At 43.8% G+C, this 26,785-nt stretch overlaps 1 protein-coding gene across 4 annotated transcripts in view; it reads right to left on the reverse strand.

The window, feature by feature from the left end:
- The window catches only part of DIP2B (disco interacting protein 2 homolog B), a 252,104-nt gene that overhangs the window by 31,047 nt on the left and 194,272 nt on the right, over positions 1 to 26,785 (reverse strand). For all 4 annotated transcript variants that reach the window (XM_060195371.1, XM_060195370.1, XM_060195368.1 and 1 more), the window contains 11 exons: positions 24,460 to 24,553; positions 23,908 to 24,027; positions 21,928 to 22,042; positions 20,688 to 20,827; positions 18,566 to 18,702; positions 16,287 to 16,367; positions 11,663 to 11,790; positions 8,411 to 8,525; positions 4,144 to 4,345; positions 1,100 to 1,209; positions 850 to 930 (listed from right to left, as the gene is read on the reverse strand). In XM_060195371.1, the coding sequence (XP_060051354.1) occupies positions 850 to 930; positions 1,100 to 1,209; positions 4,144 to 4,345; positions 8,411 to 8,525; positions 11,663 to 11,790; positions 16,287 to 16,367; positions 18,566 to 18,702; positions 20,688 to 20,827; positions 21,928 to 22,042; positions 23,908 to 24,027; positions 24,460 to 24,553 (1,323 nt within the window). The remainder of the gene's footprint in view (positions 1 to 849; positions 931 to 1,099; positions 1,210 to 4,143; positions 4,346 to 8,410; positions 8,526 to 11,662; positions 11,791 to 16,286; positions 16,368 to 18,565; positions 18,703 to 20,687; positions 20,828 to 21,927; positions 22,043 to 23,907; positions 24,028 to 24,459; positions 24,554 to 26,785) is intronic.

The raw sequence follows: 26,785 nt of genomic DNA on the forward strand, positions 1-26,785 counted from the left end.
AGAACCTGAACTGGAATTGGCGTATTGCACCAAAGTAAAAGACTCTGGGGTAGGGGTGGGGGGGGGGGGAGAATACAGGTCCAAGAAGGATGATGGAGGACCTAGTGGGGGTTGTATTGTTATATGGGAAACTGGGAAATGTTATGCATGTACAAACTATTGTATTTACTGTTGAATATAAAACATTAATTCCCCAATAAAGAAATAAAAAAAATTTGTAAATCAATATGAAACATCAAATCAGTCTGTTAAAACTGGAAGCTGTCCTGGAGACTGCTGGGAGCACTTGGCACAGAAGAAAAAAGAAAAAAAGAAGAGAAACCTTCCTCCATGGTCGTTCAACAATGTGTTTGGCTTTGTATGTTAACTTTCTTTTCAGACACCAGTTTCGGTATGCCAGCACGGTGCTGACCAGACTTCCCTGGACAGACGACCCCACCAATGTGTCCTGGAGCTCCACTTCCCCAGAGACCCACCTTACTAGGGAAAGAGAGAGGCAGGCTGGGAGTATGGACCGGCCAGTCAACGCCCATGTTCAACGGGGAAGCAATTACAGAAGCCAGACCTTCCACCTTCTGCAACCCACAATGACCCTGGGTCCATGCTCCCAGAGGGATAGAGAATGGGAAGGCTATCAGGGGAGGGAGTGGGATATGGAGATCAGGTGGTGGGAATTGTGTGGAATTGTACCCCTCTTATCCTATGATTTTGTTAATGTCTCCTTTCTTAAATAAAAAAAGAGAAAAAAGAAAAAAAAAAAAACTGTTGTGATGAAAGAAAGAGACCAAGAAAGCCCAAGATAGTCCCACAACATTTAGCTGATGACATTCACAACTGACTTTTCTATACCTTGGCATTTAACAGCATGAAGAGTACATGGTCAGGAGTTGCCTGGGCTCGCCACTGTAAGATTTCTGCCAGAAACTGGTGCTGAAGTCACAAAGCAAGAAAAAAAATAATAAAAGAAAGAAAAAAAGGAACAGTCAGCAACATGTAAAACAACGTGTGAAAGGCCGGATAGTGCATCTTCCATCCATTACCTGAAGTGTAAGCTCTTTCCTCACCTTATTTGCGAAAATCAACATATTAATACACTCACCTTCCTCACTAAATCATTCTCTTCAATTTGCCCAAGATCCCTTCCTGCAGCTTGTGCTATGCGTTTCCCGGCAACCAGGTTGCCGACCATCACAGAAGCAGGGCCTACACCTGTAAGCAAAGGCAAACGTCAACTCTCTGCAGAAGATGAGTCCCAGTGTACTCCAGATCAACTGAAAACGTTGAAATGTTCAGCCAACAGCACTGAATACTCTTCCAAGCATTGAGAGCACAGCAGTACAGAAGATAGACACACGGTTGACATTCTAATGGCAAAAGACAACCATTAAGTACATGCACACATCATACCATAGCAGGAAACGCCAGACAACCAAACCACAGTAATTGGGAGAGTGACTGGTGGGGATCTTTACGCAGATCCTTGCGCTTTGCGTTACATGCGTTTAACCCGCTGCGCTACCGCCTGACTCCCTATGTAAGTTTTTTTTTAACCAGTTGATTTTAGATAGACACACAGGCAAACTTCCTCCAGTGTGTGGGGGCTGGGTTCAAACTTGGGTTGTGCACATGGCAAGGCAGTGTACTATACAAGAGAGTTATCTTGCCAGCCCTTAACTATGTAAGTTGTCCATTCCTGGAGTCACACTGTAAAATCAACAAAGGCGTGGTGTTGGTTTTTTTAAAAAAGAAAATAATCAAATTATTTGAAATTTCAAAAAAGAAAATTCAAGGTAACAGGAATAACCTATCAGCAATTTCTTTAGATTCATCTGTGTGTTTCTTGGGTCTGTGGGTCACTGAGAATAAAAAGTAGCCGAGGGGGGTCAGGTGGTAGCGCCATGGGTTAATAAGCACACATGGCGCAAAGCACAAGGACTGGTGTGTAAGGATCCTGGTTCGAGCCCCCGGCTCCCCACCTGCGGGGGGGGGGGGGGGCGCGCTTCAGGAGCGGTGAAGCAGATCTGCAGGTGTCTATCTTTCTCTCCCCATCTGTCTTCCCCTCCTCTCTCCATTTCTCTCTGTCCTATCCAACAACAACATCAATGGCAACAATAACGATAACAACAAGGGCAACAACAATAGGAAAAAATGGCCTCCAGGAGCAGTGGACTGCAGGCACAGAGCCGCAGCAATAACTCTGGAGGCAAAAAAAAAAAAAAAAAAAAAAAAGTAGCTGAAAGCAACATCTAGGAGGCTCAGCTGCTGACATTCTGTTGTGCTTGTAAAATGCCTTTGCAGTTTAGGGCCCCCTAACCCCCACACTGAACTCTGCGCATCTCCTGCAAGTCATCACTGCCAATATTTAATGTCCTCTTATTCCTTAGCCACAAAGCTGCCAGCTTCAGCTGGGCCAATGTCTAGAGACTGTACCCTTTAAGAGTGGGAGAGTAATATGTAAGAGGCAGGAGTATGTGAAATTCCAAGAAATCTGCTTAAAGAGGAAGAATGTTCCCGTCTCTACCTTTCCCCCCATCTGCCAGCTGGACTGCAGCAGTGGTGGCTGGAGCTGATGTCAGGGAGTCTAAGTCAGAAACTAAAGGGGCGGTAGCAGAATGCTTTACCTTCTTCTTTTTATTTTTGTCATGCTTTATTAGGTAAGTGATAGTTGGCAAGCTAACCGCTACCACACGGGTACAGTCTAATCGCATCACATCGTATGGTCTTTCCTCTCTCTCTCCACACTGTTGATCCCCTGGGAGGAGTGCGCTTCTCTGCTCTGTTGACTGGGCATGGTCTGACTTGTGGGCAATGGAATCGCACAAGGTATGACACCAACAGAAGCTTTCAATATGCTGTGTGCTTTGGCTGGCTCTCATGCTTTTGCCATCTGTCTTTAAAAAATACAGTGCAGGTAGCCGCAGCTCCCATGACGAGGAGACACGGAATAGTTTTAAACCTGCCCTATGGTCTGGAACCAAGCCAGGCTCAGCTGATCCCAGTCAAGTTCAACCTCCAAATGCCATGAGTTAAAAAAAAAAAAAAAAAAAATCCTTATTGTTAAGCCACTGCATTTGAGAGCTAATCATTACAACAGCATATCTATACAGATATTGTCGTATCTGTATAGTAAGAGTTGACTGATAGGAACAGAAAGACAGGAAGCTGGTACCAGTATGAGGGGTTATATAACCCTACCCCTAAACTGTTTGGCTGTGATTTTTTTTTTTCAATTGCCACCAGGGTAATCGCTGGGGTTCAATAGCTGTCCAAGAAATCGACCACTCTTCAACAGTCTTTTTTAGCTTCATCCCCACAGTTGGGGGGCCAGGGGCTTGAACCTACATCCTTGTGCATGGTAAAACGTGTGCTCAATGGCTAAGCAAGTTGTGGTCTATATACACAATGGAATACTACTCAGCTGTGAAAAATGGTGACTTCACCATTTTCAGCCGATCTTGGATGGACCTTGAAAAATTCATGTTAAGTGAAATAAGTCAGAAACAGAAGGATGAATATGGGATGATCTCACTCTCAGGCAGAAGTTGAAAAACAAGATCAGAAAAGAAAACACAAGTAGAACCTGAACTGGAGTTGGTGTATCGCACCAAAGTAAGACTCTGGGGTGGGGAGAATATAGGTCCAAGAAGGATGACAGAGGGCCTGGTGGGGGTTGTACTGTTATATGGGAAACTGGATAATGTTATGCATGTACAAACTATTGTATTTACTGATGAATGTAAAAGATTAATACCTCAGTAAAGAAATTTAAAAAAAAAAGTGTGCTCAACTGGGTGTACCCCCACCTACCACGGCAAAGCAGCGCACTATCCAAGTGAGCTATTGTCAGTCCTGGTTTCCCTGTGCTTTCATATGAAGCATACTGGAAGCCAGGAGTCTCTCATTAACTTCTCAATTAAAGGAAACCAGTAAGATCCAATGATCCCAAGCTGGATTGAACAGGTAATTTAACAGGACTAACTGCCAATTATTCCCGCCTTTTAGCTGCCTGCTAGGTTCAGTCAGCTTCTGGGATTCTTGTGTGGCTAATTACTGCAAACTAGTTCTAGCAAAAGAATCATGCCTCTAAAACTCGATTTCCTAATACTGCAAATTAATGTCTTATGTTCAAAGCCATCACATTACCTGGTTGCTTCTGCCGTGGTTTTGGCAAATTGGTCACACATGTATGTGGGCACATGAGGATATTGCAAGGATGCAGTGATCCCTCCAGAAAGAGCTGTTTTGTCTGAGATATATGGATCCCTCCCAGTGGTGTTTTGGGCAATGTATTGGCAGGAACCAGAGCAAGGCAATAAACCCCCACCTGATGGATGCTATCAATTGCCTGGAAAAAGAAAAAGAAGGACACTCGGTGAGATCAACTTGACAACATTTGACATTCTCCATGATATAACCGATTATTCTATTCTAGGACTTGTCTTTCTCTGACCATTGTAGGTCTAGAATCTGGCGGATTATCCCATATATCCAAGGACACGAAATCCCTTCAGCAATAACAGAGGCTAACAGAACAGAGTGAGATTTCTTTTAGTTCTTTAGCTGTTCTAGACCAACAGTGGCAAAATATTTTTATTTCTAAACACAACAGAGCCTCTATAAATGACCCCCTGATTAAGTGGTTCACCAAGCCACCAGGTACACCCCTAAAGACATTGGGGTGAGACCCACTGCACACTGAGCTCTGGGGGCTGTCAGCATCCTCGGGGTAACTGGCCTGCTCACCTACAGCCAGCTGTGCTTGCTCTGCACCTGTTAGTTTTTCCTGGGACTGCCCGGCTGTGCCTGCTCTGCACCTGTTAGACAGTTGTCCCTGGGACTGCCCGGCTGTGCCTGCTCTGCACCTGTTAGACAGTTGTCCCTGGGACTGCCCGGCTGTGCCTGCTCTGCACCTGTTAGACAGTTGTCCCTGGGACTGCCTGGCTGTGCCTGCTCTGCACCTATTAGACAGTTGTCCCTGGGACTGCCCGGCTGTGCCTGCTCTGCACCTGTTAGACAGTTGTTCCTGGGACTGCCCGGCTGTGCCTGCTCTGCACCTGTTAGACAGTTGTTCCTGGGACTGCCCGGCTGTGCCTGCTCTACACCTGTTAGACAGTTGTTCCTGGGACTGTCCAGCTATGCTTGCTCTACACCTGTTAGACAGTTGTTCCTGTGACTGCCTGGACATAACTGAACAACCATTATACGACATGCCATACATTATACACTCAGATGAATTCAAAGACAGAAAAAGTTATGCTTTAGACTCAATAAAAGGGAGTTCCTAAAAAATACATTTTAAAGACACGGATGGCAAATTAATTTTAAGACATTAGGATCATATAATCCAGACTCCCTTATAAAGCACTTGTAATCTGAAGGAAATAAACTCAGAAATGAAAGACATTTGGATATTTTATCAAAGTAAGCTCACCTACAACTCAAATTGGTAGGTATATTCACACAACCACATACAATGAGAACACATGTATGCACTTGTGTTAAAAGTTAATTCTAAAAGAATTTCTCATCTGTATAACTTTCAGCTTCATGAACCTTTAGAAACTGGCAAAGCAGCAATACTATTTCTAAAATGCCAGTTGAAAGGAATATATGGAATATATGTGTTAAAAATCTATGTGCAGACAGATATATTTAGAATCTTACTGAGAAAGGAGGTGAATCTGTAAAAGAATGGATTGACAGTTATAAAATATGGACAAGTTCTCTTATCAAAACAGCCTAAAAGGGCAAAGGGACATTCCTGAAAATATTCCTCTAACTATATTCTTTTTTTAAAAATATTCTTTAACATTAAAAAAATCTTTATTTATTGAATAGAGGCAGCTAGAAGTCGAGAGGGAAGGGAATGATAAAGGGAGAGTGACAGAGACACCTTCAACTCTGCTTCACCACTTGCAAAGCTTTCCCCCTGCAGGTGGGGACCAGGGGCTCAAAGTTGAGTCTTTACACATTGTAACATGTGTGCTCAACCAGGTGCACCACCACCTAGCCCCCTAAGTATATTCTTCTTTTTAAAAAATATTTGTTTATTCCCTTTTTTTGCTGCCCTTCTTGTCTTTTATTGTTGTAGTTATTATTGTTGTTGTTATTGATGTCATAGTTGTTGGATAGAACAGAGAGAAATGGAGAGAGGAATGGAAGACAGATAGGGGGAGAGAAAGATAGACACCTGCAGACCTGCTTCACTGCTTGTGAAGCGACTCCCCTGCGGGTGGGGAGCCGGGGGCTCGACTCGGGATCCTTACGGCGGTCCTTGCACTTTGCACCACATGCGCTTTGTGCCACGTGCACTTCACCCGCTGCGCTACCGCCCGACTCCCAGTATGTCCCTCTAAGCAGCAGAGATAAGTGTGAAGTGAAAAGCATGGCAGAGTTCCTAAGTCTCTGGTATCTCGGAATATACAGAAAGTTAGCAGGTGTGTTACATATAGTGTCAATTCCTCACTGAAAATGCACCATCTGGTAAGTAGTCTACTAGTCAGCTTTTGCAGAAGGTGCTGTGTTAGGTACTTAGCTCACATTACACACAGACCTGGGGTTAAACAATCTCTGGACTCTACCTTACCAGAACATAGGAGTGCCTTATCACCCAACTAAAGATCCTAATACTCCAAGTGGAGAAACTAAAGGGACTATGAAAATAAAATCCTCTTATTTCATGCCCGATTAATACCCTTCATGCCCTAATGACTTTTACAAGAATTTGGGTTAGTGAATTAGCACTGTAGTTAACTCCTACAGTTGCTTCCCACAGAAAAATAAATATCTTGATGGAGTTTCAGTTTCCTGAAATAGAAAAAAAAAAAAAGCAGAATTCAATGCAAGAGTCCCTCATTTGCGTGACATTCTTTCTGACTGAAGTAAGTTTGTTTGAAAAGATGAATTGTATGTATAAATATTTCCTTTGAAGATAGGAGTCTTTGTCATCTTTCAGAGATCAGCCGGGCCCTACCCTCAGCATAATCTTTTCTTTCCTATCCATTCTATCATCCCTTTATTCGCTCTGCTTTTCCACCACAAACAGCCTGTGCTATATACCAGGTGATAACCCGGAATCACAAACCCTTAAGGAGAGAGGAATTTTTAAAGTCATCTAGCACTATCATTCACCTCACTTCTGTAACACTACTGAACTGGCTGGTAATAAATCTAGATGCCCCAAGGCAGACAAGCTGTAGGTACTGGGTGCACTGCTAGCTTGCTTTGGACCACCCACATATTCAACAAAAAGTTACTAAGCCATGGCAGCACAGCTTTCATGCTCTCAGTGTTGCACAGAGAAGAGACTAAAGTTTTGGTTTTCATGGGCCTAACACTATAGTGAATACAGGAAGCAATAAATATACACATGTATATGTAATTAACACAATGGAAACATATCTAAGAATAGACAGAAACACTGTATTTGTATTACATAAACATAACATGCTTATGACACCTAAACACAGTCCATGATTACCAGAAAATACTAAGAATAATAAAGACAAAGGGGACTATGAAGATAGAATGGGCTTCTCTAAACTCTGTATTGAGACTATGCTTACAATTATTATCTTTTATTTATTTATTTATTTCCTTTTGTTGCCCTTGTTTTATTGTTGTAGTTATTATCGTTGTTGTTACTGATGCCATCGTTGCTGGACAGGACAGAGAGAAATGGAGAGAGGAGGGGAAGACAGGGGGAAAGACAGACACCTGCAGACCTGCTTCACTGCTTGTGAAGCGACTCCCTTGTAGGTGGGGGGCTGGGGGCTTGAACTGGGATCCTTATGCCGGTCCTTGCACTTTACGCCACATGCGCTTAACCTGCTGCGCTACCACCCGACTCCCACGATTATTATCTTTGGTGTTATTATCCACCATCATTTAGCAAACACAGACACTATATATGTGAGTTAATTACATCAGTTAACTCTCTTAATAATTTCATCACTTTACAGGCTAGGAAGTGGACTCAGTGAAGTTAAGTAACTTGCCCGGAGGCAAGTTACTTGGTGAGGAATAGATCTAGGATGCAAAGGCTATGATTCTAAATGGAGAACAAGCCCTTTTCGTCAGTTCGCTCTGCCCACTCTAGAATAAATTCCTTACACTGAGTCCAGAATTTTCCATTTTCATGGTGGGGCTCCACAGCATGAGGTTCTGAGTTCTATCACCAGCACTGCATGTGTCAGAGTGATACTCTGGTTCTCTTTCTCTCCCTTTCTATTATTAACAAACAAACAGAACTTTAACACTTTTAAAAAAAATTTGAAAGATGCTATGTAGCTCTCAGGAGAGAAAAAGGAGGTAGGATAAGTAGCCTGTCAAAAGAAAATGCTTAATCCACGGTAGCTGCCACTTCTGACGTGAAGCCAGGCCGCATGGCAAAGGCGCAAGGTGTGCTCACCTGCAGCACTCGGCTCATCCACTGGAAACTATCTTCTTCAGAGGCGTCGGGTCTTTGTTCCGCAACCACCACAATGCGCTCATCATAAAACACAGACACAGAAAACACAGCAATTCTAAGAGAGACAGATCAAACACATCAGGACTGCCTTCACAACCAGTCCTGTCTGCTTTGCTCAGGTGGGATCACAGAGGAGACGTCCCCACCACGCTCCCCAGAAATGAGCAGTTTTGAAAAGAAAATGTCACAAATCATTACCGTCAAGGTGAGGACTCAAAAAAACATGTACTAAGCGCCACTGTTGTGAATGCTGGGACACAGTGTTAAATAACACTGTTAAAGTCCCTGTCTCTGTGGAGCTTGCATGTCAGAGAGACAGAACAAACGCAGACATAGAAAATGATGCCATGTTGTCATTCATATACACTAGGGCAAAGAAAGGTGGGGCGAGGCGGTGGAGCGGTGTGCGGGGGGAGACTATGAGGGCAGGGTGGTTGGGGAGCGCCTCCCTGAGGAGTGGACACTGGAGCAGAGACCTGAATGAAGTGAGGACGCGAGCCATGCGAAGATCTGGAGGAAGAGGTTTCCGGGCAGAAGGAACGGAAAGCGAAAAGGTTCTGAGGTAGGAACGAGCTTGGCAGGTTTGAGGAACAGCAAGAAGGCCAGTGTGCCTGGAGCAGAGTGGTGAAGCAGAGAGTGGTGGGGAGAGGTCAGACCCAGGCCGGGACAGTCACCGAGGACCTGGCAAGCCTGGGGAGGGGATGGGCCTTGTTCTGAGTGAGGTCTCCGCTCATATGTCCCCTGACTAGTGAGGCATCCCCAGACCACCCTACATCAGCTGGCAGGTCCTCCCTGCGTGTCTGCCCTGCAGAGCTCTGATCGCCACCTCCCACGTTACTTATTTCCCTGAGTGGTTACTGTCTGTTTCTCCCGGTCAGAATGTGAGCTTCCCAGGGCAGAAGGTCGGCCTGCTCACTGCCACACTCTGATCACGTAGGGTCACAGCACACAGTTGGCATCCGCCCCATATATGTGGAATGAAAACATGGAATGACAGTCTCTGCAGAGCTGAATATGCCGGGAGACGGGGGATTTCTCTGCCCGCCTTCCTTTTGTCCATACTCACACTTGGTGACCACCTATTGTGTGTCGGGTACTTTGTTGTGGACTGAGGATGTAACTGTAGCCAAAGATAGATGGCCTGGTGCCCCAGGGACTTTACATGTCACAGAAAGCCACGACATTAGAGGAACACTGCATGACTCAGGAAATGGCTCCCTACTGATTCCATTAATTTTTCTTGCTCTTTTTAAAGAAATTTAGTGCCTGGGAGGTGGTGCCGTGGGTGAAGTATTGGGTTCTCAGGCATGGGGTCCTGAGTTAATCCCTGACATTGCATCGCCGCAGTGATTTCTCTGGTTCTCTTCCCCATCCCTCTCTCACTAGTGAATAAGCAAACCTTTTTATAAAAATGTGAAAGAGCTGGTCCCCACCTGCAGGGGGAAAGCTTTGCGAAAGGTGAAGCAGTGTTGCAAGTGTCTCTCCATCTCTATCACTCCCTTCCCTCTCAATTTCTGGCTGTTTCTATCCAATAAATAAATAATCTGATACCCCTGGTAGAACACCCATATAATAATGCTCAAGTACCCGAGTTCAAGCCCCCAGCCCCCACTGGCAGGGGGAAGCCTCATGAGCAGTGAAGCCATGCTGTATGTGTCTTTCTTCCTTCCTCTCACTTTCTGATTCCCTCTTGATTTCTCTGTCTCTATCCAATAAGTAAACTTTTTTTTTTTTTTTTTTACCAGAACACTGTTCAGCTCTGGCTTATGGTGGTTCGGGGGATTGAAGCTGGGACTTTGGAGTCTTAGGCATGAGAGTCTGTTTGCATAACCATTATGCTATCTACTCTTCGCCATATAAGTAAAGTTTTTTAAAGACATCTATAATCAAACTTGCATGCCTGAAGTTACTAATTCAACCCAACCACAGAATGTGCTAGAATAGTGCTTAGGCTTGTTTTTCTCTTTCTCATGTGAAACTCTTTGTCACACATAATACATAAAATTAAACTTTAGAAAATGAAGTGAGGGCTTTTATTTTTTAACTTTAAAGGCATAATAAGATGCTTTTGGTAGTGGTCCAGGAGGTGGCGCAGTGGATAAAACACTGGACTCTCAAGCATGAGGTCCTGAGTTCAGTCCCTGGCAGCACATGTACCAGAGTGATGTCTGGTTCTTTCCCTCTCTCCTTTCTCATTAATAAAATTTTTTTTTAAAAAAAGATGCTTTTGGTATATATATACATATTTGTAAAATAGGACATCAGCTGCTCAATATGTATAAAATTTTTGTATTAGAAAGCAAGGGGGAAAAGAATATTTAATTGACTTCACTCATGAAGTTTGAAACTGCTACTTAGGCATTTTTGTCAATTTCTGTGTTAAAATAGTGTAAGAATTTAGCTAGAGCTGGTTAAGAGAGATCACTCTTAAGAGGTCAAATTCCGACTACTGTATGGTAGGCCTGCCTCATTCCGTTTAAATGGCATGTCTTTTAGTGTTTTAGAATCCTCCTTAATTCTCAGGATTCAAAAAACAGTAACAACTACAAACTAAAATATAGGAAAGGGCCATTTCTAACTCCTTTTAAAACCAGACATTGAGGCTAGGGGTAGATAGCATAATAGTTATGCAAAGAGAATCTCATGCCTGAGGCTTCAAAGTCCCAAATTCAATCCCCTGCACCATCATAAGCCAAAGCTGAGCAGTGCTCTGGTAAAACAAACAAACAAACAAACAAACAAAGCCCAGACATTGATAGACCCAGACAAGATAAATAAACATTCTGGGTCGGAAAGACAGTTCGCTAGATAGAGCACATGCCTTTCTGTGCAAAAAAAAAAAAGTCCAGATTCAAATACCAACACCCAGAGAGGGCGCTATGGTGGCAGAGGAAGCTAAGTCCTATGGCATCTTTTTTCTTGCTCTCCCTCCTCCTGTCCCAGTTCAATGAAAAAGTAGCCCTAGAAGCAGTGAAATTCCAAGGTTCTGGTTCCACCATAATAAATAAATAAATAAATAAATAAATAAATAAACAAACGAGTAAATAAATACGAAAAGTCCCTTTCTGTTATGCTTAAGCAAAATAATTCAATTTCTTAAAAAAAGAATCTGCTGATACAACTTAAAGCACCCTGTAAAAGTATACTTAGATTCTGCTGGAAGTGCTAACTTTTGAACTGTGTACTACTCACCTGCCTCTGTATACAGTCTTTATTGATTCCACAGCCAACCCAGTGGCAACAATGTCATCAGCATTATGTCTTCGACCACTAACCATCAGCAGCCCATCCATTTTTCCAACCACGAACACCAAGCTGCCCTGAAAGGTGACAAAAACCTATGTTGAATGGCATGATTTAACCAGGAAAAAAGACATTTTACTTGTTGCTTTGAAACAGATCTCATCAAAGATACAAGAAAAAGAAATGCTACAGTTTATGAGTTCTAATAAAGTGTGTCACATCCTGGGTTCTCACAAATCATCAAAATCTGTGTCATCTTATAGTTAATGGGGTTGACAGCATACAGGAAGGCTCTTTATGGAGGAATTTTATAAGATAGTAAATAGGCTTTGTTGTGTGCGCGCGTGCGTGCGCATGTGCGTATGTGTCTCTCTGTGTGTCTCTGTGTGTGTGTCTGTGTGTGTCTCTGTGTGTGTGTGTGTGTGTGTGTCTGTGTGTGTAAGCCCAGATTTTAGCCATAATTTGGCCTCAGGTTTCTCTCTGTCGCTCTTTTTTAGACTTTTTAAAATTATTTATATATTTATTTGCCTCCAGGGTTATCACTGGGGCTCAGTGCCTGCACTATGAGTCCACTGCTCCTGGAGGCCATTTTCCCATTTTGTTGCCCTTGTTGTTGTTATTGCTGCCATTGCTGTTGTTGTTGTTGTTGGATAGGACAGAGAGAAATGGAGAGAGGAGGGGAAGACAGAGAAGGGGAGAGAAAGACAGACACCTGCAGACCTGCTTCACCACCTGTGAAGCGACTCCCCTGCAGGTGGGGAGCCGGGGGTTTGAACTGGGATCCTTACTCTGGTCCTTGTGCTTTGCACCACATGCGCTTAAATAGCACTGCACTACCACACAGCGCTCTCTGTCACTCTTAAAAAAAAAAGAGAGAGAGAGAGAGAGAAGAAGAAGAAGAAGAAGAAGAAGAAGAAGAAGAAGAAGAAGAAGAAGAAGAAGAAGAAGAAGAAGAAAGCAACTCAAACTCTACACATTTTCCCAAGGGCAACAAAAGGATAAAAATAAATAAATACATGTATATAAAAGAAAACTGTAAAAAACCCTTATTTTCCCAGACGTAATTATGTATTAGTTCCTTTAGTTCCCATTCTGTGTCTGTTCATGAGAATGGATACTGAGAACTATGCCAATCCATTCAACAGAGGAATTAGGCAGAGATTAAACATTTTAAAAATTTATTTATACATTTATGGTGAAGAGGAAGAACTAGAGCATTACTCTGCTACATGTAATGCTGAGGATTGAACTCAGGACCTCATGCTTGAGAGTCCAGCCTTAGCTAATGCATCACATCCAGGCTACAAGATTAAAAAAAACATTAATATTTTTATTTATTATTGGATAAAGAGAGAAACTGAAAGGGGAGGTGAAAATAGAGAGGGAGACAGGAGACAGCTGCAGCCCTGCTTCACCACTCACAAAGCTTTCCCCTGCAGGTGGGGACTGGGGGCTTGAACCTGGGTCCTTGCACACTGTAATGTGAGCACTTAACCAGGTGCACCCCTGCCTGGCCCCAAGATTAAAATTTTTTAAAAAAAATTTTTTTATTCATTTATTTATTTTCCCTTTTGTTGCCCTTGTTTTGTATTGTCATAGTTATTGTTGTTGTTATTGACGCCGTCATTGTTGGACAGGACAGAGAGAAATGGAGAGAGGAGGGAAAGGCAGAGAGGAGAGAAAGATAGACACCTGCAGACCTGCTTCACCACCTGTGAAGCGACTCCCCTGCAGGTGGGGAGCCGGGGGCTCGAACCAGGATCCTTACGCTGGTCCATGCACTTTGTACCATGTGCCTTTAACCTGCTGCACTACCGCCGAACTCCCTAAATTTTTTTAATGTGAGAATGACAGCTTCAGACTTCTACGGGTAAAATAAGTTCAATCTGCCAAGATTAAACAAAGAAAGGTATAAGAATGCAGGGAGGTGGCTCAGTGATACTAAGTGGACCATATGTGTTGAGACCCGGGGTGCCAACCCCAGCATCACATTAGAGAACAGAATCAGAAATACAAGGACGACTCCACGGACGGCGTAGTGGTGTGAAAGAAGAAAAGGGAAGGAGAAGAAAGGTCTCAGGAACACTGTCGCAGCCTCTCATTTCCAAGCTCACTGTGCCACAGGACACTATGCAGTCAACACTCTAAAACATCACTGTATGAGTAATACTTGCCAATAATTCTTCCACATTCATTTGCAGTAATTTACCATTCTGCATTCATTACAGGATTCTGAAGCTTCTTGGACCTCTGGCATGTATTAAATGATGTAACAGCCATCCCCTGTGAAAGCTCCTCCTTGAGTTAATGAGTGTAAAGCTGTGTGTATTGTCTGGACAATGAGTAAGGAATCCATTCTAGCCTCATGATGTTACTGGCAGAGGTGCTGGGCAGTAGTGCTGCTGGTTGAGCACACATTGCCATGCACAAGAACCCAGGTTCAAACCCCTGATCCACACCTACAGAAAGGAAACCTCACAAGTGCTGAAGCAGGGGGCTCGGCGGTAGCGCAGTGGGTTAAGTGCACATGGCGCAAAGCACAAGGACGGACTTAAGGATCCTGGCCCCCTACCTGTAGGGGGGAGTCGCTTTCACAAGTAGTGAAGCAGGTCTGCAGGTGTCTATCTTTCTCTCCCCCTCTCTGTCTTCTCCTCCTCTCTCCATTTCTCTCTGTCCTGTCCAACAACGATGACAACAATAATAGCTACAACAATAAAACAAGGGCGACAAAATGGGAAAAATAGCCTCCAGGAGCAGTGGATTCATAGTGTAGGCACTGAGCCCCAATGATAATCATGGAGGCAAAGAAAACAAAAAACAAAAACAAGTGCTGAAGCAGTGCTACAGGTGTCGCTCTCTCTCCTCACTTTTTCCTTCCCTCTCAATTTCTCTGGGTGCTATATTTTTTTTAATTTTGTATTTATTTATTTATTTATTCCCTTTTGTTGCCCTTATAGTTTTATTGTTGTAGTTATTATTGTTGTTGTCGTTGTTGTTGGATAGGACAGAGAGAAATGGAGAGAGGAGGGGAAGACAGAGAGAGGGAGAGAAAGATAGACACCTGCAGACCTGCTTCACCGCCTGTGAAGCGACTCCCCTGCAGGTGGGGAGCCGGGGCTCGAACCAGGATCCTTAAGCCTGTCCTTGCACTTTGCGCCACCTGCACTTAACCCGCTGCCCTACAGCCCGACTCCATTATTATTATTATTATTATTATTATTATTATTATTTTAATGCTACTTGCAGAACTGAGAAAAGAGAAGAGAACCAGCCATCTTCAAAAACAACCCAAAAAATGTGGTGGAAGTCACTGCCCACCTTCCAAACCTCATTCTTCACTTCGCTCACTGTAACAGAGTTGAGCATAGATGGCCTGAATCAAGATGACATTTTAGCCTTTCTTGAAGTAGTAGGTGGGATTGTGACTTGCTCAGGCCAAAGAGATTTAAGTGGAATGTTTGCATAGCAGCTTCAAAAAAATACTGTGTACTACTGCCCTCTTTCCCTTGTCCTGTTTTCTGGAATGCAGAAGTGATGACCAGAGCTCCGTCCTGAACCCCCAAGGAGAGATGAGCTAAGAGAAGATGCGTCTTTGAGGACTGCTGGGTGCTGAGTGGTAACAGTCTATCTGGATCACAGTCTCGATAAAGTGGTACTCTTATTTAAAGGTATGCCCTTTCTCCTTCCCACAATAATAGCAGGGAAGAAATAAAATAAAATGAAACCACATCTCTTCTTACATAACTTAAGCTGTTAAGTAGAGGAAAGAGAGGGTTAGTGGGCAACTGGTGATGGAGGAAGCTAACTAACTATGATAATGGCTGCCTACTACAAATAAAATTCAAACTTCCCATTATACCATACAAAGCCCGTCATGATCTGGCTCACTGCCTGCATTGTTGGCTCTTCAAGATAACTGAGCTCTTTGAGAACAGCCTGTCTGTGTCCCAATTATCTCAGCACACTCAGTGCCTGTAAGTACCATTTGCTGGGGGGGGGGGGGGAAGAGCGATCTGTTTTTATTCAGAGAATCTGCTTTTCTCTGAATGAAAACAATTACTATTTGATTAACACTATTATTAACTAAAAGAAAGGTGGCATGCACATGCAACGCTGGGATTCAAACTCAGGACCTCATGTTTAAGAGTGATCGATGCCTTATCTACTATGCCTTCTCCAGTCTGCTAGATTAACAGCTGTGATGGGAGAATGACAGCATTAAAGTTTTAAGAGGAAAGTTAGTTCAATCTGCCAAGATTAGACATAGAAACATTAATTCACGGAAAGAGATCTGGAGATAAAAACGATGTATTAGTTGGAAGGAGTCAAATGGACTTGGGTCACAGAAGTAGTAAACATGAATTCACAGTAACTCATGGGAATACAGCTCAGTGATAAGAGCACATACCTTGCATGTATGAGGCCCTGGGTTTAAACCCTGGCACCACCTTCTTGTCCCCCTCTTCTCCCCGCCCCCCCAAAAATTATGAAACTTATTCTAGTCTGTGAGTTAGTTAAAGTTCAAATATTTGTAGTATCAAGTTGGTACAACAAACAGGGAAACATCACTTACTGGCCCCACGAACCCCAGTAGCCCTGACCGAATGAATGGTACGTCCCCAACAGGAGAGCCTGTAGAATTCACCGGAATCACCTGGAAGATAAAGGAAGAAAATGTAAATTGCTTGCTTTTCCTTAAAAAGTCAAATTTCTAAACAGTCCATAAAAAATAAAATCACAATAGTAACACAAGCTTACCTGTTGAAAAACTAAAATGAGTAGCAATACAGTAACTCCAGCCCCTGAAGAGATAATAACTATCCAGTCCAGGAGGTGGTGCAATGGATACATGAGCTCCTGAGTTTCAGCCTGGCATCACATGTGCCAAGGTAGTGCTACAGTCTCTCCTGGCATCATATGTGCCAAGGTAGTACTACAGTTTCTCCCCTGCCCCAATAATAAAATATATCACAGAAAGGGGTCAAGTAGTGGCTCACTGATAGACAGCACATTACCACACACAAAGACCTGGGTTCAAGCCCCTGCTCCTGACCTGCAGGGCACGGGTGTGTGTGTGGGGGTGTAGACAGATTCACAAGCAATTGAGCAGTGCTACAGGTGTCTCTCTCACTCTGTCCCTGTTTCCCATCCCCTAACAAAATGGGAAAAAAGCAGGCACATTGGTTCAGAGGCCCCAGTGACTAATAAGTAAATCAGCAGGTCAGGAGAAAGAATGACAAGCCAGAGCACAGCACCAGCACATGTCATACCAGGAATCAAACCAAGAACCTCAAGCAATGAAAGTCTGATGCTCTACCAGTTCAGCCATTTGCTCAATTGCAAAAATCAATAAACAAATGAATAGATACCACCTTTAAAGAGAGATAACAAATATTGACAAATCGTTGTTGATTTCTCTGGACGTTTTATACGCCTACCTTAACATTCAAAGATCTGAACTTGCACTTTTACCCAGTATTTATTTTTCACACACACCAAGTTGGCTTAGCTGCCTTTGCACAGTAGCTCTGTAACAGACCGTCACGTGGGCGACAGGGTGACATGGCTCTTGGAGTCAGACTAAGTCAATTTCTGGTGCTGACTTTGGGCAAGTTACCTAGACTTATCTAAAACCTCAGATCTTGTGGTGACAAAATGGAATTTCCAACATCATTCACAGGTTTAGGATAAAAATTAAGGGCATGTAAGAGGCTTCCTACAGGAGCACAACGCTTATAAGAGACAGGGCATGTAAGAGGCTTCCTACAGGAGCACAGCGCTTGGCCTGATCAGGCAGGACATAATCAGAACTATGAGGATGGAAGCAAAAATTTCTTCCCAAGTGAGAACCTAGTTAGTAAATCTGAGAATGCTAACCAGGCATTGCCTTCATCAGAAATACAACAGAGGATGGTCAGATCTTCAAACACTGATTATGAATTCTGTTAATGTAAGAGTATACAATGAAAAAAATGTAGGTTATCAAAATACATAAAAATTTTAAAGCAATCAGTTTTATTCTTTCTTTCCTTCCCTTTCTTTCTTTCTTTCTTTATTTATTTTTATAGAGACAGAAATGGAGAAAGATGTGGGAAGTAGAAAGGGAGGGAGAAGAGAGACACCTGCAGCACTGCCTCACTGCTAATAAAGCTTTCCCCTTTGCAGGTGGACACTGAGAGCTTGGACCCGGGTCCTTGTACATACACACTCAACCAGGCACACCACAACCCAACCCACTACGATATTATTATTATTATTATTATTATTATTCCTCCTCCAGGGTTATCACTGTGGCTCGGTGCCAGCACTACAAAACCAGCAAACTGCTCAGCTTGGGCCTTTGGTGGTGCTGGGACCTCAGTGCCTCGAGCATGGAAGTTTTTTGCATAGCCACTATAATGTCTCTCCAGCCCCCAAAACTTCATTTTTAAGATGATTTAATTTTATTGATGAGATAGGAGTACAGAGAAAAAGAGAACCAGAGAGACCATCACTCTGGCACAGGGGATGCTGGGGATGGAAACTGGGGTCGCGTGCTTGAGCACCCAAAACTTTAACCACAGTATCTCCTTGGCCATGAATCAGGTGCTACTCTAAGTCCTTTACAACATTCACTCTTTAAGCTCTCCTAACAATACTATGAGGAAGGAATTAGGACTCTTCATATTTTAAAGAGAAGGGAAGTGGAGCACATAGAAGCAAGGCAACTTACTCGAGATCAGAAAGCGAGCCAGCAGCCTACCTGGAAAAGGCCTGCCCTCAGTTGCTGCTGTTTGCTAAGTTCTCAGCCAGCTCACCTGCACCTGTGACACCCTCCCAACACTTCCCCTGAAAAGCCTCACTGTTGAGTACCTCAAAGGTGTTTTTGGTCACACCAGCAAGCCCAAAGTACAGCATGCCTCCTGTTCTGGAGCTGACACAGATCTCTCCGATCTCATCTGTTCTGCAGAGCTGGGGCGGTCCATCCAGCTTCACGATGCACATCATCCCTAGTAACAGGAAGGACAGTCAGGGACACAGAGCCTGCAAAGTCTTTGCAAGATATTGCTGTCATTCCTGTGAACTCAGAAAGGTGGTTTGCTGCTGCTGCTGCTGCTGTTTTTGGGAGCTGAGGTGCCAGAGCTCCACAGCTATGCGATTCTACCACTAGTCCCAACAAACTCTGCCCCGTGCTCTCCCATATAAAGGGAGGGAGAGAGAAAGCAGAGACACCATGGCACCACTCCAAGCTCTGAAGTGTCCCCTTTGCATAGTCCTGTTTGTTAGCCAGAGGCGCAAACCCAGGTCCTTGAGCATGGAAAGTGTGCGCTCTACCAGGTGAGCTATCTCTGGACCCCCACACTCAGGCAAGCTTTATATATACTGAGCTGCATTTGGAGTAACGAGCAGAGCAGTCCAGTAGGTGGTGCAGTGGGTGAGCTGTTGGACTCTCAAGCGTGAAGTACTGACTGACCCCTGGTGTTGCACGGCTAGAGTGATGCTCTAGTTCAATCTCTGCCCCGCCCTCCTCTCTCTGTCCCTCCTCCCCTCCCTCTGGGTAATACAAGTAAAGTTTAAAAAACAAGAATACAAATCAGAAACATTAAAAACAGACCTGAAGATAGAGGCAGATTTAAAACCGTCAGACCTGATGATAAATACTCTTTGGAACTATTTTTTTAGTGTAGAGCTGGGGCCTTACACATGCGTGATCAACACTTTAGGGTCAACTTTCCCCCCTCCATTTAGACAGAGACAGAGTGAGGCACTCAGAGAAATGCCACAATACTAGAACTTCCCCTAGTGCTGTGGCTTCCCATGTGCTGCCATGCCCTACCTAGAGAGCTATCTCTCTGGATCTTAAATTATATATATATGGCCTCCAGGGTTATTGCTGGGGCTCGGTGCCTGCACTACACATCCACCGCTCCTGGAGGCTACTTTTCCCCTTTTGTTGCCCTTGTTGTTGTTATTGCTGTCACTGTTGTTGAATAGGACACAGAAATCAAGAGCAGAGGGGAAGACAGAGAGGGAGAGAGAAAGACAGACACCTGCAGACCTGCTTCACCACCTGTGAAGTGAATCCCCTGCAGGTGGGGAGCCAGGGGCTCAAACCGGGATCCTTACACGGGTCCTTGTGCTTCGCTCCATGTGCGCTTAACCCACTGTGCTACCGCCCGGCCCCAACCTTAAGTAATTTTTAAAATTCAGGAAGCAAAGTGTACATGACAGGGGACAGGCTAGAACTTAACCAGTAGAGTTCACATAGGTCAGGTGCTGTGGTGTCTCTCCTCTTTGTCTCTATCTTAAATTTACTTATTACTGTTTTAATCTTTATTTATTTATTGGATAGAGATAGCCAGAAATTGAGAGGAAGGGGAAGACAGAGAGGGAAAGAGACAGAGAGATGTCTGCAGCATTGCGTCACCATTTGTGAAGCTTTCCCCCTGCAGGTGGGGACTGGGGGCTTGAACCTAGGCCTTGCACATCGTAACGTGCTCTCAACCAGGTGTGCCACCATCGGGCCTCTCTATGTTAAATTTAAAAGAGAGAAAGGGGAAAGGAGTCTCTTGGGATATGTGGACAGATACAAAGTCCTGGTGTGTACACAGACACACAACCAGACTGAATCTTTTAGAGACAAGCACATATTAAAAGTTGCTGCAAAATCCAAAGAAACAGGTTAAATTGACTTTCCTCCAGGAAGATCAAACTTTTAGCACTCATGGAAGCAATGCCTTCCAGTTTTTCTGCTAGCCCCAGGGGTTTGGTATTTCACTTAAATTTCCAAGTGGACAACTGAATTAGCATTCACAACTAATTCACACAACAGTGCCATGCTAGATAGTTCAGAACACCTATGTATTAGAGAGGCTTTGAGAAATTAAGTGGCAAAGTACTGAATTTTGGACTGCAAGTCTTTTTTTGGATCTCATATTTGATCCTGCTCTACTAACTCTAATGACGAATCCTTATTAAACTCCCGAGAACTCACCTCCAGGCATTACATGACCCACATCCTGAACCGTCAGTGCTGAATTTTTATCTTCAGTGTTGACCCGTATTACCCCATAACTCAATCCGTTCATTGAGAGGATGGCTCTTCCTGGCAAAGGAGCTCCTGGGACGCCAGGCCTAGAAACAAAATTAATTTATCAAAGTTGACAAACTAAGTGCTACCAAAAGCATACCTATACAGGTAAGCACCTTTCCTCTGGCTACCGTACACAAACAAATCCTCACGCTACTCTGCCAAAAGCACGCCAAGTAGTCGTGTTTGTATGTACAAAGTGTGGGGGAGCATATTTTAATCAGCTGTTAACATATTGGCGGGGACAGGCAGTGGCGCACCTGGTTAAGCACATACATTACAGAGCACAAGGACCCGGGTTCAAGCCCTTAGCCCCCACATGCAGGGGGAAGATGAAGCAAGTCTGCAAATGTCTCCCTGTCTGTCCCTCTCAACTTCTCTCTGTCTCTATGCAACAAATAAGTAAATAAATAAATATTTCAAATATATGTATATATTTTAAAAGAAGAATATAACAGTGTGGCCTGAGAGAGGGCACAGTGGATAAGGTGTTGGATTCTCAAGCATGAGGTCTCAGGTTTGAATCCCAGAATTGCATGTGTCAGAGTGATTCTCTGGTTCTCCCCTCTCGTAAATCTTATTTTTAAAAAAAGAAATAGACTGGTTTGGCAGGGGAAACAGTTCAACTGGACTGTGTCAGACTTGCTACTTGTCTGAGGCTCACAGTTCTATCCTCAGACTGCATGTGGTACTGTGGCATCTCTCTCTCTCTCTCTCCTCTATCTCATAAGAAATAAATAAAATGAAAGAATCTTAACTGGAATATATTGCTTTTTGGTATGCTAAACACATTCTTTCCATACTTTATCTCCAATCGAGAATGGCCCATTTGTAGCGTAAGTAATCACAGTGGCAACACAACACAACGCAGCAGAAGTAGTCACAACTATTAAATGAGAATGATTAAAATCTCAGTTTATCAGGTACAATTAGGGCAAAAGTAGAAAAATAAAAGTGAGATGCTTCAAACTGCTTTTCAGTCATTTTCACTTTGAGGCTTAAGAAGCAGAAAATCAGCACCTCTTACTGTCAGCTGGTAAATGCTTGAGAGTCCAAAGCTTTCCTGCTGCTCCTGGCTGGTAAATGCTACACGTTTGATCAAAGCTGTAACACGCACAAAGAGGACTGGTGTTCTAAACAGTACCTTCGGATTGCGACAGTCATGGCTTCCGCAGAAGTAGCACATGGACAGATGGCCTCAGGTTTCAGTCCATGGCTTTGGAACAGACTCAGGAAGGCATCACAGGAGGACACAGACCCTACAGAGTTGGGACAGGTCATCATGAGAGCTGAAATCCTAGTTCTCATCACTACAGGAAAATGGTTAAGGCTGGAGAGCTGACATACTTGTTTGACATGAGAACTCTCATTGCACGTTATTAACTCCATACAAACATTTTAGTGTGCCTGGGAGGCGGGTGATTTACTACCAGGACAAGCAAATACCATCCTGTTCAGGAAAGGTAAGTGACACAACTCACATGAAGTTACAAGTTAGAACAAGGTTCCTCCCACCATCAGTCCAGGCAGTGGCAATGAACAGGTGAAGAGGCGAGCAAGTGAGCGGCTGCCTGGGGTTACTACGCAGTATGTGTGTGTGGGGGGACAACGGAGAGTGACTGTTAATGGATGGGGGTTTCTCTTTGGGATGGTTATGTTCTACACTTGGATCCTGAGGTTACTACGCAGTGTGTGTGTGTGGGGGGGCGACGACGGAGAGCGACTGTTAATGGATGGGGGTTTCTCTTTGGGATGATTATGTTCTACACTTGGATCCTGGGGTTACTACGCAGTGTGTGTGTGTGTGTGGCAACGACGGGGAGTGACTGTTAATGGGTGGGAGTTTCTCTTTGGGATGATTATGTTCTACACTTGGATCTTGGTGAGGGTTGCATAACTGTGAACACACGGAACTCTTTCAACAGCATAAGCAGGTATGGCTTCGATGCTCCTGGGCCAACTTTCTCATTCATTTAATTTCAGAAACAGAGAAAGAGAGAGAGAGGGAGAGAGAGAGAGAGAGAGAGAGAGAGAGAGAGGTCATAGCATCAAAGCTTCCCTTAGTGCTTACTGTCTGAGCTCTGGTTATGTTCATACCAAGGCACATATCTTACTAGGTGAGCTATCTCCTGGCCCTAGTAAACTTGATTGGGAGCCTCTGAATCTCAGGAATGACAGTCATTTTGCATAAGCATCATGCTATCTCCCCAGCCCCCAGTATATTTTAAATGGGTAAATTTTATGGTGTGTGAACTGTATCTCTGTATTAAAAAAAAAAAATTTTTTTTTTTTTTTTGGTAATATTCAGTACCAGGCAAGAACCCAAGGCTTCCGAAGCATGTGCAAAACTACAAATTGTCTTTTTTTTTTTTTTTCCTTTCTTTTTCTTTTTAACCAGATCACTGATCAGCTCTGGTTTATGGTCGTGCAGGGGACTGAACCTGGGGCTTTGGAGCCTCAGGCATGAGTGTCTCTTTGCATAACCATTATGTCATGCTATCCACTCCTGCCCCTAAGTGACTTCTTAGGCCCAATTTTTTTCACTTATGGGGGGTGGGGGAGAGATGAGACAAGACAGGAAGAGAAGAAAGGCCTCAGCACTGCTCCGCCACTCATAAACTTTCCCCAGTGCCATCGATGTGGTGCTCCCGGGTGCTGTCAGGGCACCGACACAAGGCCTCACACAAGTCAGGGGATGAACTCAACTGGATGAACTGTCTTCCAGCCCTCAATACTGATATTTTAATGGTTTATAGAAAGAGGGAATGCAATATTACTTTTTTAAAAAATAAAAATGAAAGAGGGAGTGTCAGCAAATAACTTCACGTGAATAATGAGTAGCTTGGCTATGTGTGCGACCCAGGTTCAAGCCCAATTCCCACCACATTGAAAAAAGCTTTGCTGTTTCTTTCTCTCTCAGCCTCTATCTAAAACAAACAAATCAAACTTTTTTTTTTTAATTCGTAAGAGGGCAAATAATTCAGCCTTCCAAAACAAAGTATAATCCCAAACATACAGCCTTGAAAACCAATGCCACTTCAATAAAACTTTAGGAAAAGAAAGAAAGAAAAAAAGGAAAAGAAAAGAAAGGCTGCTCTCAGAGCCGCACTGTGGCCATACTCACAGGGGTTAGCTCCATCAGTCACAATCAGCATCCGCAGGGAACTCAAGCTCACGTCTCTTTGGTCCCGATGTGCCATCATGGCCCAGTGCAAGTCTCGGCACTTCACTAAAGCTACCTTGGCTTTAAGTCCAGAAGGGATACGGTTAGCGCACGCACGCATGCTGAATTTAATGACACCATTGTAAAAAGATCTTCACTTATTGGGGGGCAGAACGTCCCCTTACAGAAAATTCACAGGTTGCAAAGCCATTGTTCCAGGGATACCAAGGAAGCAAGTGCTTCATGGACATGTGACTATTTTGCTCCCTGTGATGCCTGCATAGGCCACATAACTGGAGCAAGAAAGCTTTCAGTGCTGTAGCACCCAATACATCTGACCCGGGGCCTGGCTTCAGGCAAAGCCATCTTACTTCTTAAGAAAGAATGTCCGATGAGATGAAACACACACACACCTAATTTTACACATCACCCAGGCACAGATTATGTCTCTGAACCTGAAATCTTAGTTGAAACCAGTTACACAATGGAAGCTCAGAGAGTCTGTATAAGTACCTTTGTGAGCATGTACTCTTTGGACCCAAGAGAGAGGACAAGTCTTCATGACAGAATAAGGCACGCTAATTGTATGCATCTTATTCATTACATTCTGAAAAAGCAAAGACAGAGAAAAGTGCCATCAGTACTTAAAGGATAGTTAGCATTTTAAAAACTGAACAGAGATTTTGTTAATGATTTTAATCATACAACTAGCACTCAAGTTTGGGGCTAGGTGGTAGCACACCTAGCATATAGCACACATTACTATGTGCAAGGACCCAGGTTCAAGTGCCTGGTCACCACCTGCAGAGAGATAGCTTTGCATGTGGTGAAGCAGGGCTGCAGCTGTCTCTCTGTCTTCCCCTACCATCTTGATATCTGGCGGTCTCTATCCAATAAAATAATTTTAAAAATTAAAAATAAAAAGCTGAAGTTTTCTCTCCTACCTACGCACAGGCCTGGCTGCCTCCTCTCCTTGTCAGATAACCACCATTAGGAGCCTGGCGTTTCTACTTCCAGTTCTTTGTCCATGAATTTCCATGTACATTTGTTCCCACAGACATAATAAAGGTTTTTTTTTTTAACATGAAATGCATCATATTATGTATGTATCTAAAAAAATGCTCAAGTTGGGAGTTGAGCGGTAGGTAGTGCAGCGGGTTAAGCGCATGTAGCACAAAGGCCAAGGACCGGCGTAAAGATACCGGTTCGAGCCCCTGGCTTCCCACCTGCAGGGGAGTCGCTTCACAAGCGGTGAAGCAGGTCTGCAGGTGTCTATCTTTCTCTCCCCGTCTCTGTCTTCCCCTCCTCTCTCCATTTCTCTCTGTCCTATCTAACAACAACAACATCAATAACAATGATAATAACTACAATGATAAAACAAGGGCAACAAAAGGGAATAAATTAATAAATATTTTAATTTAAAAAAATGCTCCAGTTGTTTTGTAGCTAAGTTTGTCCACATCAACACAAGAAATGGGACAGAAATCTTTGTGAACTGCTACATTAATCCACAGTGTGACTCCATCACACTTTATTCAGGCAGTTCCCTACTATTAGCAATTCCTCTGCTATTGCAATGTTTCAAGGAACATATTTGAACCTAACTCCCTGGGAAGAAACACACGTGCTCACAAGGGCAGATACAGAAAGGCAGCACACTGGGTCAGATGATGTATGCTTTTATATTTAAGAGATACTGTTAAACTGCCCATCAGCCCAGTCTACCTTCCATCATGCTCTCGGCCTGCCACAGGAGAGTGGGCATCACAAATGGGGAAAGTACAGTTCCTTGTACACAGGAGGTCTTGCCCAGGCCTGCTAGGTATTTTAGCGAGCTGAAGGGATCATGAAATTCACTGTCTCTCCTGCCATCCAAACCAAACAAACCCAGGAGTTCTCCATTCTCTGCCTGGCAGAGTCACAGAGTCTCGGCACACCGAATGGCCATTCTGCTCACCACCTTAGTAGCCCAGCAACTGAGAAATCATTGTGAACCTCTCTCTTTTCCCCTCCCACTCCCAAGTTTCTAACTCTGGTGACAAACTTTTGGATATGAGAGAAGCAAAACTGAGTAACTCCCACACATAATCCTACCTCTAACTCCCCACAGGGCTTTTAAACTCTCTGATAAAAGAAAGGAGGAAGGAGATAATTCATCTGCCATGGTCAACACCTGACAGTGTGAGTGCAGGGGGTGCCTGACTGACAGTGGAGCAGTGCTATGACGTCTCTGCTCTATCTCAGGTAACACAGGTGACAAGTGGAATGACTTGGACATGGAAGGGGGCTAAGGAAAGAGCTAGGAAGGAATATAAGGCTTTTCATAATTTGAGAGGTCCTGAGTGAAAAGGGATCCTCCCCATGATGCTTTTTCTACTTTTCCTCATTTCTGCCACGTGTAATGAAGCTGAACTATTACTCTTGAAGATGCTTTTCTTTCCAAGATTTACTTAACAATGGGTTATGGGGAGACTAGCTGTTTTGGTCGACATGTTGCTGGAATCCAACAAATGAAAAGTTAAGTATTATTAGCCACAGTTGCCAAGATCTATGCATATCTGTTAGACCCTTTTACTAGAATAGAAGTAAACCCAGGTATCTTGAAAATCATAAATAAAATGGGGCAGAATGGTGTACCCAGCAGAATGCACATGCTGCCATGAAGAAGGACATGGATTCAAGCCCTGGTCGTGTGTGTGTGTGTGTGTGTGTGTGTTTCATGAGCAGTGAAGCAGCGCTGCAGGTGTCTTTCTCCCTCTCAATTTCTATCTCTATAAAATGTAATCATTTAATTAATTAAAAATGGTTGCTGGGAGTGGTAGATTCATCATGCAGGCCC

This window comes from Erinaceus europaeus, chromosome 7 (genome assembly GCF_950295315.1).
Source record: "Erinaceus europaeus chromosome 7, mEriEur2.1, whole genome shotgun sequence".
In the NCBI taxonomy this organism is placed as follows: domain Eukaryota; kingdom Metazoa; phylum Chordata; class Mammalia; order Eulipotyphla; family Erinaceidae; genus Erinaceus; species Erinaceus europaeus.